This window comes from Alternaria arborescens (assembly GCF_004154835.1).
Source record: "Alternaria arborescens strain FERA 675 chromosome Unknown contig_10, whole genome shotgun sequence".
NCBI classification, from domain to species: Eukaryota; Fungi; Ascomycota; class Dothideomycetes; order Pleosporales; family Pleosporaceae; genus Alternaria; species Alternaria arborescens.
Window position 1 is genome coordinate 164097 of NW_021167865.1, and position 14832 is coordinate 178928.

Sequence of the window (14832 nt, forward strand, 5' to 3'; positions counted from 1 at the left end):
CTGCACGGGGCAATTTGATAGAAACCCAAGAGGCGATGCTCGGGATTACACCAGTGTATTAACACGCGCCGAGCGGGATCAACATGGGGCTGTCTCTTTACTATCGGTCCTGTTTCGAACGGCGTGCCAGCCTAGCGCCAAAGGCCTCTGGCAGCTAGTCAGAGAGCCTCCTAGGAGTAATGGTGGGATCTCAGAGTGCTTGGCGAGGACGAAGTGTTGCGTATGTCCTCCTGGTATCCACATCAAAGCGTCGAATAAGCTCCGGGCTGCAGCCAACGCACGTGCTGCTAGATAACGACCTGAGGTCGTCTTCGCTTCATCTAGTCCCAGGAATGGAAACTCCACCTTGGCAGTGCACGATGCGCCAAGACGTTTGATCTAGCTTCCGTCGCTTAGCACCTTCAAGACGAATGCTTATCGCATTCTTTGATCTGCACTGTGGCTATGTTGCTTGCGTATCTCGTGGATAACTTAATGTATGCCGGACCATTCTCGTCTGTTGAATCCACTCAGTGTCGATATGGCGATTTCCACGTCGTATGAGTATACGGGGGTGCCCTTTCTTACACCATGTCCGTTACATGGAAACATTTTACAACTCATATCTCTAGGGTCTAGAGCAAACCTGACGCATCGCTTCAAGAGCAACAGGACCGAATCGCTCTGACACGGTATCGGCTTCGCGCCGCGGAGCAGGGTGAGTCCCTTGGACTTCAGAGAACCCCTGGTCGGCTGGCTGACGGTCTCCAATTTGGATCACCATGAGATGGTGCGGTCCGGGATCCTCCGAATTGGCCAGGGTATTTCCTAAGCGCGGAACGTGGGCAACGAGAAAATAAGATGCGGCTCAAGCTGTTGAGCGGCGGTGATTCGTGGTCCAAAAAGGGGCGTCGAAACGGATGACGAAACGCTTAAAGCGGAGCCCGTTGCGTCGGCTTTGATGCCAAGCATCCCGCGCAAGACGCACCAAAACAAGGGGCCACCGTTTCGCAGCCCGAAGAAGCCACAACCGCATACTAGAACAGAGATAAGGTTGAGGAAGTTTGACACCGGCGGCACTTGATGCTTGTGGGCGCTCGAACCTTGTCGGGCCAAGATCGTCGCGACAAAATCTCGAAGTCGTCTCAACAATGCCAGAAACCCCGCCCAAAATCCACTCTGATGTTTGACTCTGCTTCGGCCAAGGCTAAGCCTTAGGCAAAAAGCCTATCTTAACCCATCGACTTCTCAAAAAAGCGCCGGGCCCCCACGTGCGTTCGAGAAGCCTGCCTATAGAGTTGATGCTGCCACGCAAGGTGAGCGCGTACAAGCTTGGAGGTTGCTTGGAGAGAGAGGGTGCTCATTGTCCAATTCGATGTAAACCTTCAAAGTTGATCATCGCCATGGCTCCGTCGCGGGTGGATAACATGCACTGCTTCGCGTACGGTGGGTCTGTGATGAAGAGGTGCTTTCTGGGCGTGGGCGGTGCATTCTCAACGCCTTCTCGAATTCGTGCCACCAATCGGACCGTGATCCAGTGTTCGAGGCAGTGCTGTCGATGCGTCGATGACGCGCAGAGCCCAACGTTGATGCAAATTGTGAATGATCAGAGGCAAGGGATGTGAAGATGGTCAACGGGGCAAGAGCTGCCGGATGATGATGATGATGATCTGCACCTGGGCATGAGGCTGAACGCTAAAAAGCGGGCTAAGCCGTGCACTTGCCAAGAAAAGCCTTTGGGCACTTTTTCACATGTCAACATTGCTCTGACCACATCATGCACCCCGTTGCTCGCGGGCGAACAGGACGGCGCGTCGCGGAGCATTGCGGAAGAGACAAGGGTTCGCCAAGCTGATATGTGTGTATATGTGTAGCGTCCTTGGTCGTAAATAAATTGCGCTCATCATGTCCTCTCAATGCTCTTATGTTGCATTGTTGGACATCAATTGCTGGTTACTTTTCAAATATACAGGTGTGCTGCAGATGCGTAGTACCGTACGTTCAAGCGCCTGTGTATGTGAATGACTTTGGCATGTGTTCTCATCTAAGTAATGCCGCTGAAGTCTCGTATCCAGTGTGATCCAACGTAATACCTGCCCAGAAAACGCCCGAGAACACCCGGCTTACTATTAGAAAATCCTTCCTTCCTTCAGCATTGCCCACAGTGATAGATCCTCATCTTGGTTCAGATCGATCGCGCATCGCTATCCTTTCTTACGTTCGGCGAACCTTGTTGCCTCACCCTCCTGAGAGTCCAGCAAGATCCACATTGCGGCCTCAGCTCAAACACGAAACAACCATAAATGAAGGTGAGAATAGCTCATGTAGAGATCAATATATGGCTATTATTCGTACCATGCCTTCCTGGTCAGCTCTAAAGTAGCGATTGATGACAGTACATCAAGAATGCGTCTAGACTGTGTCGTTGTCCCTAAGCTTCTACATCTTGCTAGCTTCCCTGAGCACCTCTCGGGTCAGCACTTCGCCTTTCTTTCTCACCTCGCTAAGTCTGCCCATCTTCAACAGCCTTCCTATCATCTCCTCGTCTCCGTGATGGCTGTTGTGCTCAAACTCCGGCTCTTCGCCATATGCTACTCTGGCTGCATCGACTAGTATCCTTGCTGTCATACCAAACACTCTAAACGTTGTGAGGGCATCGATGGCGCTAGGTTCCGGCCTCGGGTCATCTCCATCGGGTAACTTTTGTTGCAACGAGGGCTCTGGTGAGGATTGTGGAGAGGATCGCGAGGGATTGCGTAGCAAGGATGGAGATGGAGGAGGCCGTGGCATGTAGAAGTTGTGCATTCGCCAGCGTGATTCGTGCCAGTCTGTCCAAGAACCTCGATACCACTTTTCAGGCCTGCCGTCTTTCTGGACTGGGGGTGGACCTTCACCGTCCCACTCCTTGCGCAAGAAATTATGGAACGGCGCGGTGAAAACAGCAGCAACTTCTCTGGGATCGAGTCGCGGCATAAGCTTCTCTTCAACAGAAAGGCCACTCGTCTCGGAGGAAGCAGATACGTAGGTAGGGCGCAAGAAGGCAACGCAGGGCCGCACCCCAAGTTCAGTCTTGGCCAGATTTGCGGGAAGTTCGCAAAGGTGTTCAACGGTAAAACCCCGAAGTTTGTCGTCGTTCATAGGAAGACCGATTTCTTCGTCAGCCTCGCGACGCGCGACGTCCCATGGAGATTCGTCGAGTGTGTCAGCTTTGCCTGAACTGTGTCAGTAGGCAAGTCTGATGTCATCCCCCGCATGACTTCTGAGCAAGTACCTCCAGGCAGCGCAGCTTGTCCTGCGTAGTTGCGCAACTGAGCGCTTCGCATCGTAAGGACCACCTTGAGCTCGCCATGACGGTCCGGAAAGAGCAATATGAGGACGGCGGCGCGTCTGGTAAGGGGGCAATTATACCATTGCGTTGGCGGAGGCGTATATGTGCGGAGGCGGTCCAGTGCGCGCTGTCAGAGTGATTAGCAGATGGCAGACGAAAGGGCTATGACCTGATGAAAGGAGCGGAAGCCTCCAACGCCGAAGGCACAGACGTACAACAGATCTCTGGGAAAGCGCCATGCTCGCAATGGCTTTGCTTTGGGCGAGCCATGCTGTCGGTCTCATGAGGTTGCGCGTGCGTCGGAGCCGGGGCGGGAGCATGAGACTCGGTGGGGTTTATGGGCCGAGGTTATCGATAGGCGATGGCATGCAGGAACCTCGTGGCAGCCCCCAGAGCCTCCCGCACCCTAAATAGATGCCGTGCGGAGACACAGTATACTCAACGTCAATGCTCGACAGACAATGGTTGTAGTTCAATCACCCAGGCATCGCAGCAGACGAGCATGTTAAGTAACTTGCATGCAATTGAATCGCATCTCTATATGACAGGAAACTCCCGATCGTTATCATCGACATGCGTGGCATCGGAACAGTGCTACAAATCCCACCGCGTGAGCATGCGTTGACGACGTGCAGCAGATCCTCGAGGACATAGGAAAATAGCATGAAATTGCAGAAAAAGACCCATCCGTCAGCTAAGCATCGTGTGTCTATCATATGCAGACATTCTTTTAGGGAAATCATTTCGCACATGAGAGACCAACGCCAAGATGCCGCGATGTATAGACGATTACTCGTCCTACCTCGAACCACTTTTGAACCGGACCAAACAGAGAGAACACCTGGCCGTGCAGGTGTACTCGTATTAGAAGATCACCGCCTCTATCCAATGCACCACCGAAACGTTAGTGGGCAGAGCGAGGCGGCGACAAGAAGATAGCAGTACACAACTTCTTAGATGAGGTCTGTCGGTAAGGTTAGCAATCAAGTTTGAACTTGTAGGAATTGGTTGGCACTTACCAGCCACGTTCATGGGCATCTCCTCGATCTGTGTGCTGTAGAACTGTTCGATTTCGCGCATCATGCGGACATCGTCAGCGGTGACGAAGTTGATGGCAACACCCTTACGTCCGAAACGTCCACCACGACCGATGCGGTGGATGTAGTTCTCACGGTTGGCGGGCAAGTCGTAGTTGATGACAAGGGAAACCTGCTGGACATCGATACCACGGGCGAGAAGGTCAGTGGCGATGAGGACACGGGAAGATCCGGAACGGAACTCCTTCATGATGACATCACGCTGTGCCTGGTCCATGTCACCGTGCATGGCCGAGACAGTGAAGTCACGGGCAGTGAGCTTGTCGGTGAGCCAGTCGACCTTCCTGCGGGTGTTGCAGAAGATGACGGCTTGGGTGATGGTGACAGTCTCGTACAAGTCGGAGAGAGTGTCGAGCTTCCAGTCCTCCTTCTCAACAGCAATGTAGAACTGCTTAATACCTTCGAGGGTAAGCTCGTCCTTCTTGACAAGGATACGGACGGGGTCGCGCATGAACTTGGTGGTAACCTCGAGGACGTCCTGGGGCATGGTAGCGGACAGAAGGACGACCTGGGTGCTCTGGGGCAGAAGCTGGAAGATGTCGTAGATCTGCTCGGTGAAACCACGAGACAACATCTCGTCGGCCTCGTCGAGGACGAACATCTTCATGTGGTCGGTCTTGAGGACGCGACGCTGGATCATGTCGTGGACACGGCCAGGAGTGCCGACAACGACCTGGGGACCGTCCTGGAGGGCCTTCATGTCGTCTCGGACGCTGGTGCCACCAATGCAGGCGTGGCACTGGACGTCCATGAAGTCACCGATGGCGACGACGACCTTCTGGATCTGCTGAGCGAGCTCACGGGTGGGGGCGAGGATAAGCGCCTGGCAGGCCTTGACGTTGGAGTCGATCTTCTGGAGGGTCGAGATGGAGAAGGTAGCCGTCTTACCGGTACCGGACTGGGCCTGCGCAATGACATCGTTGCCTGTGGTCTGTCAGTTTTGTTTCTTCCGCTGTGTTGGTGGTGTAGTGGGGGTTGTGTGTGTGTGTGTGGGCAAACTCACCCTTGATGACGGGCATGATGGCACGCTGCTGAATAGCAGAGGGGCGCTCAAAACCGTAGGCGTAGACACCACGGAGGAGCTCGGCCTTCAAGTTCATGTTGTCGAAGGAGTCGGTGATCTCATCGTAGTTGGACTCGATCTGGCCTGCGCGTGGGTTAGCCTGGGCTCGCAGCATATTTCGCAACTGAGGCTATCATGGCCGTCGCTTTCGCACTGCGGGGGTGCGCATGTTGCAACAGCGGCGGAGCAGCACTCGGACAAGAACTCACCCTCGGGCACATCCTCAAGACCTTTGTCAGCCATGATTGCGACTTGGTGGAGTGACTACTGGTACTGGACCGTAGTCGAAGTGTTGCTCGTGGCGGGGTTAAAGCGGAGGATCCTCTGGATACCGCCGCGTGTGTGGAAACTTGTGTTGTAAAAACTAGATACCAGATCCTCTACAAGAGAATCGAACGGGTATCTAGGGTAGTGTGTAGTATTTGTTGTGTGGTTGATTTGGTGGTGGAGGGAGTGAGAAGGTGGGCGCTTTTTGGCTTAAGAGGTCGGCCACAAAAAATCTCAGCAGTCGGCTAGTGCTAAAAGCACGCTAGTTCAAAACCGCCCACGGGCTCCCACCTTCAGCTTCGCCTTCACTTCCACTGGTTCGTTGCAGTGTCAGCCTATGACTCCCCTCTTCCATTTCCAGGGTTTGCCTCTTGATTCACTCGCAGCCTTGAAAACGCCCGCGCTGAGCAAACACTAACCGTGGTCCCCATCTGTTTGTGAAATGGCGCCCGGCATCCTGGAGCACCCTGGCATTACCACTGTCGAATCACGACCGTCGAAAAGAATAAAGACTTCGGTGGCGACCGAGACCCAAGTCGACGATGAGGATGTGGCGGCGGCAATCGCAGTGCCCTCGCATCCCCTGGGCATTAAGCCGGCCGGAAATGCTTTGACAGCGTCCGAAAATATCAAATCAAGATGCGGGTTGTTCGCTAGTCTCCCAGATGAACTTCTGAGCCATGTCCTCGAGTCATTCGACGCTGACGTTTTGATACGTCTGGGGAGTACGTGCCGGGCTCTGTATGCCTTTACTCGACTGGACGAATTATGGCGGGCCTTATTCGTAAGGTGAGTTCAATGGTTGATACACGCAACATCTCACATTGTCCATCTTTCCCGTTCCTCTGTGGCTCACAATCATGACCCATATCTCTTGTCGTCTCCCAGTCATATGTCAAATCATACGGTGTATGGAAAGGACGTTGTTCCTTGTAAGCTTTCTAGACGAGGTATGACTCTGCCGGCACGCCTGATTATGCATCAACGGCTGTGTGTTCGCAAGGCAACATGCGCTTGCGAGATCAGCTGAGTCGCTGAATCTCGCTCTATTGAAATCAGATCCGGGCGTATCGCTCAACTCGGTTCTATATCGTATCATGGTACATATGCGATAATGAGACGTACGCTAGGATTGGCATGTGCTGGCAAGACGGTACTGTTTTCTCAGCAATTTTCTACCAGACCTGTCTCCTCCGTTTACTTTGTATCAAACAAAATCGGGCAAAGTGCAACGTTTCTACAAGCAAATGCTAATCATCAAACAGCTCCCCAGCTGAAGACTTTGAATGGCGTGGAACATGGCGAGCAACCTACCTCAAAATACCTAGAGAGAACGTCACTTCTATTTCATGCACCAATCTGTTCTCGGACACACTTTACCGGCCATTTCAATGCGCACACACAACACTGAATACATATGCGCTCAACATCCCAAAACACAACGAGATAGCTCGACTCTCAGACCTAACTTACGAAGAGTACGCTGAGACATGGGTTGACAGACCCTTCGTGCTCACTACACCCGTCAAGCAATGGCCTGTATATGGTTCCTGGACACCTGAATACCTTCTCGAGAGATATCCAGATACGAAGTTCCGCGCGGAAGCAGTAGACTGGCCCATGAAGAAGTACATGTCTTATATGCACGACAACGCCGACGAGTCACCTTTGTATCTTTTCGACCGTGCATTTGCCGAGAAGACCGGTATAGACATCACAGCAGCACCACATTCCAAAGAGGCGGCATACTGGAGCCCGACGTGCTTCGGCGATGACCTTTTTAGTGTCCTCGGCGAGCATCGTCCCGACTGCCGATGGATGATTATGGGTCCCAAGCGCAGCGGTTCCACATTCCACAAAGACCCCAACGCTACTTCAGCTTGGAATGCCGTCCTAACTGGTAGCAAGTACTGGCTGATGTTCCCCGCTGGCCCAGGTATCGAACCTCCACCAGGTGTCATCGTCAGTGACGATCAGTCTGAGATCACTTCTCCGCTCAGCATCGCGGAGTACATGCTCACCTTCCATGAACTCGCACGCCAAACGCCTGGCTGCAAAGAGGGAATTTGCTACGCCGGTGAAGTCCTACACGTACCGTCCGGCTGGTTCCACCTCGTCCTCAACCTCGAAGATAGCCTCGCGCTCACGCAGAACTTTGTGCCACGAAAGAAATTACCCGACGTCCTGGGCTTCCTGCGCGATCAGAGGGGCGAAGTTAGTGGGTTCAAAGAGGATGTTTGCGATCGTGCTTATGAGCTTTTCGTAGAGAGACTGCAGGAGCAGCATCCTGACTTGCTGGAGGAAGGCCTCGCGGAGCTGGAAAAGAAAGGCAAAAAAAGTAGAGGCAAGTGGGAGCAATTGACCAAGGGAGATGAGGAGGAACCTGTAGGAGGTTTTAGCTTTGGATTTGGAGGGGATGACGACGATGCTGATATCCCGTGAGTCTGGTACCGTTCGGGCAAGTTATTGCTTGACATAATACATATACAAGGCATGATACCATTACGCAAACACAGGCGACACATTGGCAAAGTGTTTTTCATACAATGCTGATTTTGTAAGCTATGCTTTCCCGTGGGTATCATTTAATCATAAGGTCGTAATCATAAGCACAATGTCGTATCTCATCCTCCCCATTTTACACCAGCTCATTTTGCGTGGTTGATAATCTCGGCGTACATGTCTTCAGGTATCTTGCCGGCGAAGCTCATAGCTACACCTACGATCTTTTGAGCGTTTAGGCCGGGTAGGTTACGTAGAATAGTGTTGGGACTATTGATGTGTCAGTGACGTTACAAAAGAGCGCGAAGAGTAAGCTCACCTTGGACTGTTCAAGATGTCACCGCGAATGAGAACCAACTGAGCCACAATGCACAGGATGTTCAGATGCGGTCCGTACGCGAAGAGGAAGTCCCAAAGCTGGAGGACCTCGGGTAGTGGCGGTGTGCATGCGCACATGGTAAGCACGGATGCGAAAGCATAAATCTTGGCTTCCATGTGGTGTGCCATGAGATGACCGTACAGCTTAGGATCGACGACCTCTAGCACTCTGTCTACAAGCGCGAGACCTTTGTGCACACCTTCCATGGACCCCCTCACATAACCTGGACACTCGTACGTGATGAGTCGCTCGAAGCCTGTGAAAGCCTCGACTTCACTCCTTGCCGCGTATAGGAATGGTCCACAAAGCACATTCATTCCCTGCACGTATCCAATCTGCTCGGCGTCGTTTGTAGTAGACGCTTCTGTACGGGTGCCCGCAGTCAGGGAAGGGCGCGACATCATCGAGGTATCTGGACTACCGCCAAACTCGGATAACGTGGGTGGGGACTGCCAGCCATTGACACGTGCCTCGTGTGCATCGTTCAGTCTCCACGCGACCGCGTTGAGCACACGCGTGATGCTGTTCTGGGTGACGCGTCTTCGGAAGAGAGGATCGCCTTGGAAGGTACGGAAGGTATCATTTTGGATTTTGGCGTGCGCTGGAGAAGCGCCTTGACGGACAAGGTCAAGATATACGTCGGTCTTGAGAGGAGGCGCGTTGAGCAGTATGAGCCATATGTATATGCGTAGCTCCGACTGAGTCAATGCGAAGTCAGCATTTAGAACCATTGAGCAGCTCTAGAGTGCGCCCATGCGCAATGTAATCGCATGGGGTATTGTGGAGAACGTACCATGCCCTCGCTGTTGGCGGGTATACCTTTTGTCAAGATTGTGTATCGCAATTCCTGAAGGCCCTCCTCTGGACTACTCGCAGAGGCTCCTTTCAGGAGCAACATGTCCAAGTTCGTCATTTTGTGTAGTTGTTCAAGAAACACGGGATTTGTGAACGATGGGGATTCAAATCGGGGTCTCCCCAGGGTCGAACTCTCCGCGTTACGGTGTGCCCTGGCGCCTTGGCACTTCGATGCGTCTCCGGCCCCACTCCATTCGTGGACATCCATTCCACTATCATTCAACCTTCCAGTACTTACGGAGTACAAATGCTACAGCAACCCCGTTAAGTTTGTGGACAGGAGAGGTGTCCGAATCGATTCTTATACTTGTTGGTGTTACTTTCGTGTCTACCTAGGTATTCTAGCCTATAACTGGTCTACAGACGTATTCTTGGAACTATCGCTGGGACTCTGATTTGAATGCCCTCAAGAAGTTGACACGGCCTTACAGTTGGCAATGTTCTAGCTCGAGGCGGATTGAGTCAACCTCCATACCATCCCGCCGAAGCTGCTGCTCCTCCGTAGCGATATTCTTCTGAATATCCTCAGGATGTTTCGTGGTGATTTTTACTTCGTACGTGTGTTTGTACGAGACAATGGATAGGTTTGAGGTATCGTTCATTCTCCGACTTCTGAATCTTGTTGTCAAAGAGTCCAAAATGCGCAGAAAGTGGTCAGGTCACCCACCAAGACAAATGAATCAGCTATAGGAGGTTTACCAAGTCATGCTAAGGTACCAACTCTGTCAGTAAAGACCACCACAGGAAGGACTGCATGAACAGGTGACTTTTACATCGCAAAATTTGACTTGGTGAGTATCTATGCCTACTGAATGCTTCAGGCGGTTACTACTCTTGCCTTTCAGGAGAAAATAAGACGGGCCAATTCTGCAAGGGGCCCATGGTGAGCGTTAAGCATGAAGTCAAGCATAGTCGGGTGGGGCTAGTTATCTGAAAGACCGTATTATTGAAGTATTGTCGTGCCGTCATGATATTTACTACACCAGCCTCTAGAACGCCGTGGAAGTTTATGTACAAGTGAAATTATAACGCCATGAGCCCTTTCTATCACAGATCATCTCCTCCTGGTCGACGAAGTTGATGTTTTCTTGTCGTCCTTCTTTGTACTTGAACTCGTCGCCTTAGGAGCTGAGGTTATCGCAGCCGAGGAAGAAGTAACCCTAGCTACAGACGGGGGTGAAGTGGTTGTTGCCTGTGCCGTAGAAGAAGCAGTTGCCTGGGAAGAAGACGAAGAAGCCGGTCGAGTGCTGGTCACTAGCGTGCTAGGTCCCTTTCCTCCATTGGCCCAGTATTCTACAAGAGCATCTTCTAGCTTTTCGGGTCCTGTGTATGCCTCCAGAGCTTCAAGTTCAGCACATTTCTCGTAAATATGCTCTTCCTCGTTGTCATGGTCATTGATATCCTTGGATCGGTACTTCTCCTCCATCGGGTCGATAAACTTGGTTGTTTCGGGGTAGCCGAAATTAGCGAGACTGGTGATGTTAAAAGCAGCCATCATGTCGTGATCTTCGTGGATAAGGTTGTGGCAATGGAACATGTATACACCATCATAAGGAGCGTAACGGGCGATGACTGTAACCTTCTCGTTCACACCAAGTAGAACAACATCCTTCAGGGCCTCTTTTTCGTAGTTCAGGACGCTTCGCTTGCCGCCGGTTCGTGTCAGAATCTGGAAATCGACAAGATGGATGTGAACCGGATGACTCCAACCTCCAGATGAGTTTTCAAGCTCCCAAACTTCAACCGCGCCGCGCTGTGGCTTAGCAAGGATGCGGTTGTTGACATCGGCGAATGTCACACCATTGACTGTCCATTGCCCATTAGTGCGTCCGAACTTGAAGCTCCTGTCGATGCCACTCTTCTTAGGTGGGAAAGGCACTGTGCGCAACGAGCCTGGAAGAGCGCCATTGCCGGCTGTGTCTGAGACGGACGTCCCAACAACAAATCGCATAACTTTATCAGTACTGTTGTAGTCCTCGTCTGCCTGCACGTCACGAGCATTCTTCATTGTTACGTTCTTTCCGGAATACGTGCTGAAGTCGACCACGATCTCCCAGCGTTCGGCCATCGAGATTTCAAGGTTGTCGCTTTGTACAGGCTTTGTCATGAGACCAGTATCCGCGCCGATGACGTGGAAGGGAACCTTTTTGGCTGTCGGGTCCTCGAGTGTGAGCTTGAAGGCACGGCTGATAGCTGTGTTGAGTATCCTGAAGCGGTATTTGCGAGGCTCAACCTTCATGTACGGCCATGGTTGACCGTTGACGTGGATGACATCGCCCCAGAGCGAATCGGTCTCGTCTTTGGGGTCAAATAGTGTACCATCGCTATTGTACTGTTTCGACGCTAAAGCCAGGGGAACATCGTATGTGCCTGAAGGAAGTCCCAATGCGTCCTCAGCAGGGTCGTGAAGTATGTAGAAGCCTGCCTGTCCGAAGTAGGCGTTCTCGGCTGTGTGATGAATGGCATGGTCGTGGTACCACAATGTTCGTGCACTTTGTTTGTTTGGGTAGTCTGTGGTTCGTCAGAATTATATGATATCATGATGCTGTTCGGTGGTGCTTACAGTAGTCTTTGTATTGACCAGGCTTGGTAGTGTCTTCGGCCCAACCGTCAAAAGGCGCGCGGCTATATGAACCATGGAGGTGCACCGAGAGATCTTTGTCGCCATGGTTCTTAAAACGAACGATGGCTTCTCGACCCTTCGTCATCCTGAAAGTAGGCCCAGGTGATACCCCATCATATCCAACGAGTCTGGCAGGCTTCAGCCCACGATAGACTTGTTGTGTGAAGGGCTTCACGTCGACCTCATAGAAGTCAATCTTGTTCCCTGTAGTCTTGTTCGTGTAGGTGTATGATACAGCTTTATCCTTGGGTATGGGAAGCTCGTTTTGAAAGATCTCCTTGTATACGGGACTAACCCAAGCATCATCGCCGGCCAATGCTTGCGATGCCAAGAGGGCTGCAACTCCAATCGAAAAGTAGTTCTTCATGGCGTACAGAAGACGAATGAAGTAGGATGATAAGCAAGTATGAGTGAACTGGGCTGATGCTCCGTTGTACACGAACGTCTTGAAGCTCTTTATACTCCCACAGCTCGCTATTTACAACAGCTAAATGGTCTCGAACGCCCCTACCTTGAAGCTGCTCAGCCATTTCAAAAACCTCACCATACCTGATCGTGTCAAGTCCATCTCTACAAGGGTATCAGGTCACCGTGTGAAGCCCAGGAGCGGCATGAGACGCCATTTGGCGTTTTCGCTAATACCGTCTGGGTGTGTCGACATTCGCCTCGTTCCCGTACTCTTCGAACTACTTCTTAGGAGAACCGGAAGTGTGGTATCCATGCCTAGGCAGTGTTCCAGAGGCTTGGTATAAGCAAGGGCTAGGCGATGAACGAAAGCTGGCGAGTCTTGGCATACAGTAGTACGGCAATGCCGTGATGGCGGAAGATTATGGGTTCATGTTTTACTCTGCCGAGCGCAGAAGTAAATTAATCTCAAGTACCGAATTGTGCATACGTATCGTTGGATTAATTTCCGACTTTGATAAATCTTCTCGATAACAGGCACCTGACTATCATTTGCTCTTGTTCAACACCCAAGACAGATCATGGACGCCTGATAAGAGGCCGACCAGCTGTGGATTCTGTGCCGGGTAGACCGAGATTTTCGGGCGAAGCGGTCTCAACTTGGAATGGCCGATGTATAGCCAAAAAAAGTTCTCGTCGATGCCTGGCGTTCTACATACCTAGGCGAACGCCTAGACACGAGCGGTCAAGACGATTAAGGGCCCCCACAGAAACGACCATGGCAGTCTCGCCTTGCTGGGGTTGAACAGTGTTGCCAGCACTCGAGCATCCGTGAGCTATGAGGCACTAATACTAGGTCATAACATCATGCTGGAGACCGGTCAGCTTGGCAGGCTTCTTTGGGAGTCCAGTGGGTCCAAGAATAGCAAAGGTGAGCCCGGAGGACTGGCAGCGGATGCTTGTCATTGCGCCAATGCTGTTTCTATTCGTCGTAAACGGAGAAGTGTGAAGGGGAAGCTGCGGGAAGAGAGGTCTGGACTGTGATCATGCTTTGATCGACGCTATATTAGCGCCCGTCGGCCTTGGCGTGGAGTTCGCTCAGCCTGTCATTTGAAGCTCTCGACGCCACGACGCCTTTCCAACAGATCGACCTCAGCTACCCCGTAACGCACCATCTGCGCGGAGATCATGCGTGCTTAAACACGGCTCATTTTCTCGTGTCTTGTACCCACAGCGTCAGCGTCGCCGAGTCAGATTGTCACGTGTGCGAGTGGTCTTTGGTTCTTTTCTTTCATGAAACCGCTAAGAGGGCAGCTTTAATGGATCGGGGTCTGATCGGGGAACAGTGTTTCCGGTTGGTGAGTGTTCAAAAACGATTGTAGCCATCGCCACGCTGTCCAGGCTTAATACTGGTGCCACGTCTATGACATTGGGTCGACGTTATGGTCACTTGTTCTCAGCAGACATCGTATCACCCCCAGATCTCTGAACGTGTTGCATACAGCATTGTTGAATGCAGGTAGCAGGGTTGTCCTGTCGCTATGCTCAAGGAAGCGTGTTCGACACACCTACCTCGCAATCGATTCCGCACCGAGCCTTGCTTTGGCACAGTATCGGAACATATCTAGCATAGGAGGCTTTCCGCTAACCCTCGATCTACCCGCTTACCCTTGCGCAACCCCGCGACGGCACTTGGACACGCGAGAAAGATTACACTAAATCGAGGTCACAATTCCAACAACATACACCGGTCTTAGCAATGTATCCTCGGGTGTTTCTACACGCCTTTTCCGAGACAACTCTTCATATTGTTCAGTGGATCGTAGGCACATTGAAGTACATTCTGTATAGGCACATTCCACGTCATCTTTACCATTTCCCTATTGCTTCGCTGTCTTCACACCACCACAACTCTGAGTCCCACAAGTTGAGGCTGTCAATATGTAATAGCGAGAGGCTAGATCAGCCCATGTTCGACGTCTGCAAAACTTCTCCATCATAGTCTTCCCGCTGTTGTTCGAGGATACCGCCTCATCCAATATTGGCTTGCAGGACGCCAAGTCCGCTGAGCCAGACGCGAAAGCTTGGCTTCCACTAAAGGTATGGAAATACGAAGAGCCTCAGCTGTGGCTCCCGCCGCTTCTGTAGTGTCGTGTCCGGTGACCTGGTTAGTCTTCGGTGCTGCCGCTTTGCTCGGCCATGTGGCAATCAACGAATGGGGGTCACTTTTCGTATGTCTCGCACACATGCTGACAAACAGTCTCGTAGCAATGGCTACAGTGTCAACTGTAACAACATCTCTATTACCCGGTGGTCTCTTTGCCTTATCTGATT

At 51.8% G+C, this 14832-nt stretch overlaps 5 protein-coding genes across 5 annotated transcripts; 1 reads left to right on the forward strand and 4 right to left on the reverse strand.

Annotated features, from left to right (window-relative positions):
* Positions 1–2418: 2418 nt before the first annotated feature.
* AA0111_g5097 (hypothetical protein) lies at positions 2419–3627 on the reverse strand (the record flags this gene model as incomplete). The annotated part of the gene is made up of 3 exons (XM_028651171.1): positions 2419–3191; positions 3251–3434; positions 3523–3627. The coding sequence occupies 3 exons, from the start codon at positions 3625–3627 to the stop codon at positions 2419–2421; spliced, it is 1062 nt and encodes a 353-aa protein (XP_028507071.1).
* Positions 3628–4260: 633 nt separating this feature from the next.
* On the reverse strand, positions 4261–5710 carry AA0111_g5098 (ATP-dependent RNA helicase; the record flags this gene model as incomplete). The annotated part of the gene is made up of 4 exons (XM_028651172.1): positions 4261–4271; positions 4327–5328; positions 5408–5551; positions 5677–5710. 4 exons carry the CDS (start codon positions 5708–5710, stop codon positions 4261–4263), a joined length of 1191 nt encoding a protein of 396 aa, XP_028507068.1.
* Positions 5711–6176: 466 nt separating this feature from the next.
* On the forward strand, positions 6177–8176 carry AA0111_g5099 (hypothetical protein; the record flags this gene model as incomplete). Its single annotated transcript, XM_028651173.1, has 2 exons — positions 6177–6523; positions 7000–8176. 2 exons carry the CDS (start codon positions 6177–6179, stop codon positions 8174–8176), a joined length of 1524 nt encoding a protein of 507 aa, XP_028507069.1.
* Positions 8177–8382: 206 nt separating this feature from the next.
* AA0111_g5100 (hypothetical protein) lies at positions 8383–9528 on the reverse strand (the record flags this gene model as incomplete). Its single annotated transcript, XM_028651176.1, has 3 exons — positions 8383–8506; positions 8556–9313; positions 9409–9528. 3 exons carry the CDS (start codon positions 9526–9528, stop codon positions 8383–8385), a joined length of 1002 nt encoding a protein of 333 aa, XP_028507303.1.
* Positions 9529–10524: 996 nt separating this feature from the next.
* On the reverse strand, positions 10525–12460 carry AA0111_g5101 (Bilirubin oxidase; the record flags this gene model as incomplete). Its single annotated transcript, XM_028651177.1, has 2 exons — positions 10525–11981; positions 12034–12460. 2 exons carry the CDS (start codon positions 12458–12460, stop codon positions 10525–10527), a joined length of 1884 nt encoding a protein of 627 aa, XP_028507304.1.
* Between the last annotated feature and the right edge of the window lie 2372 nt (positions 12461–14832).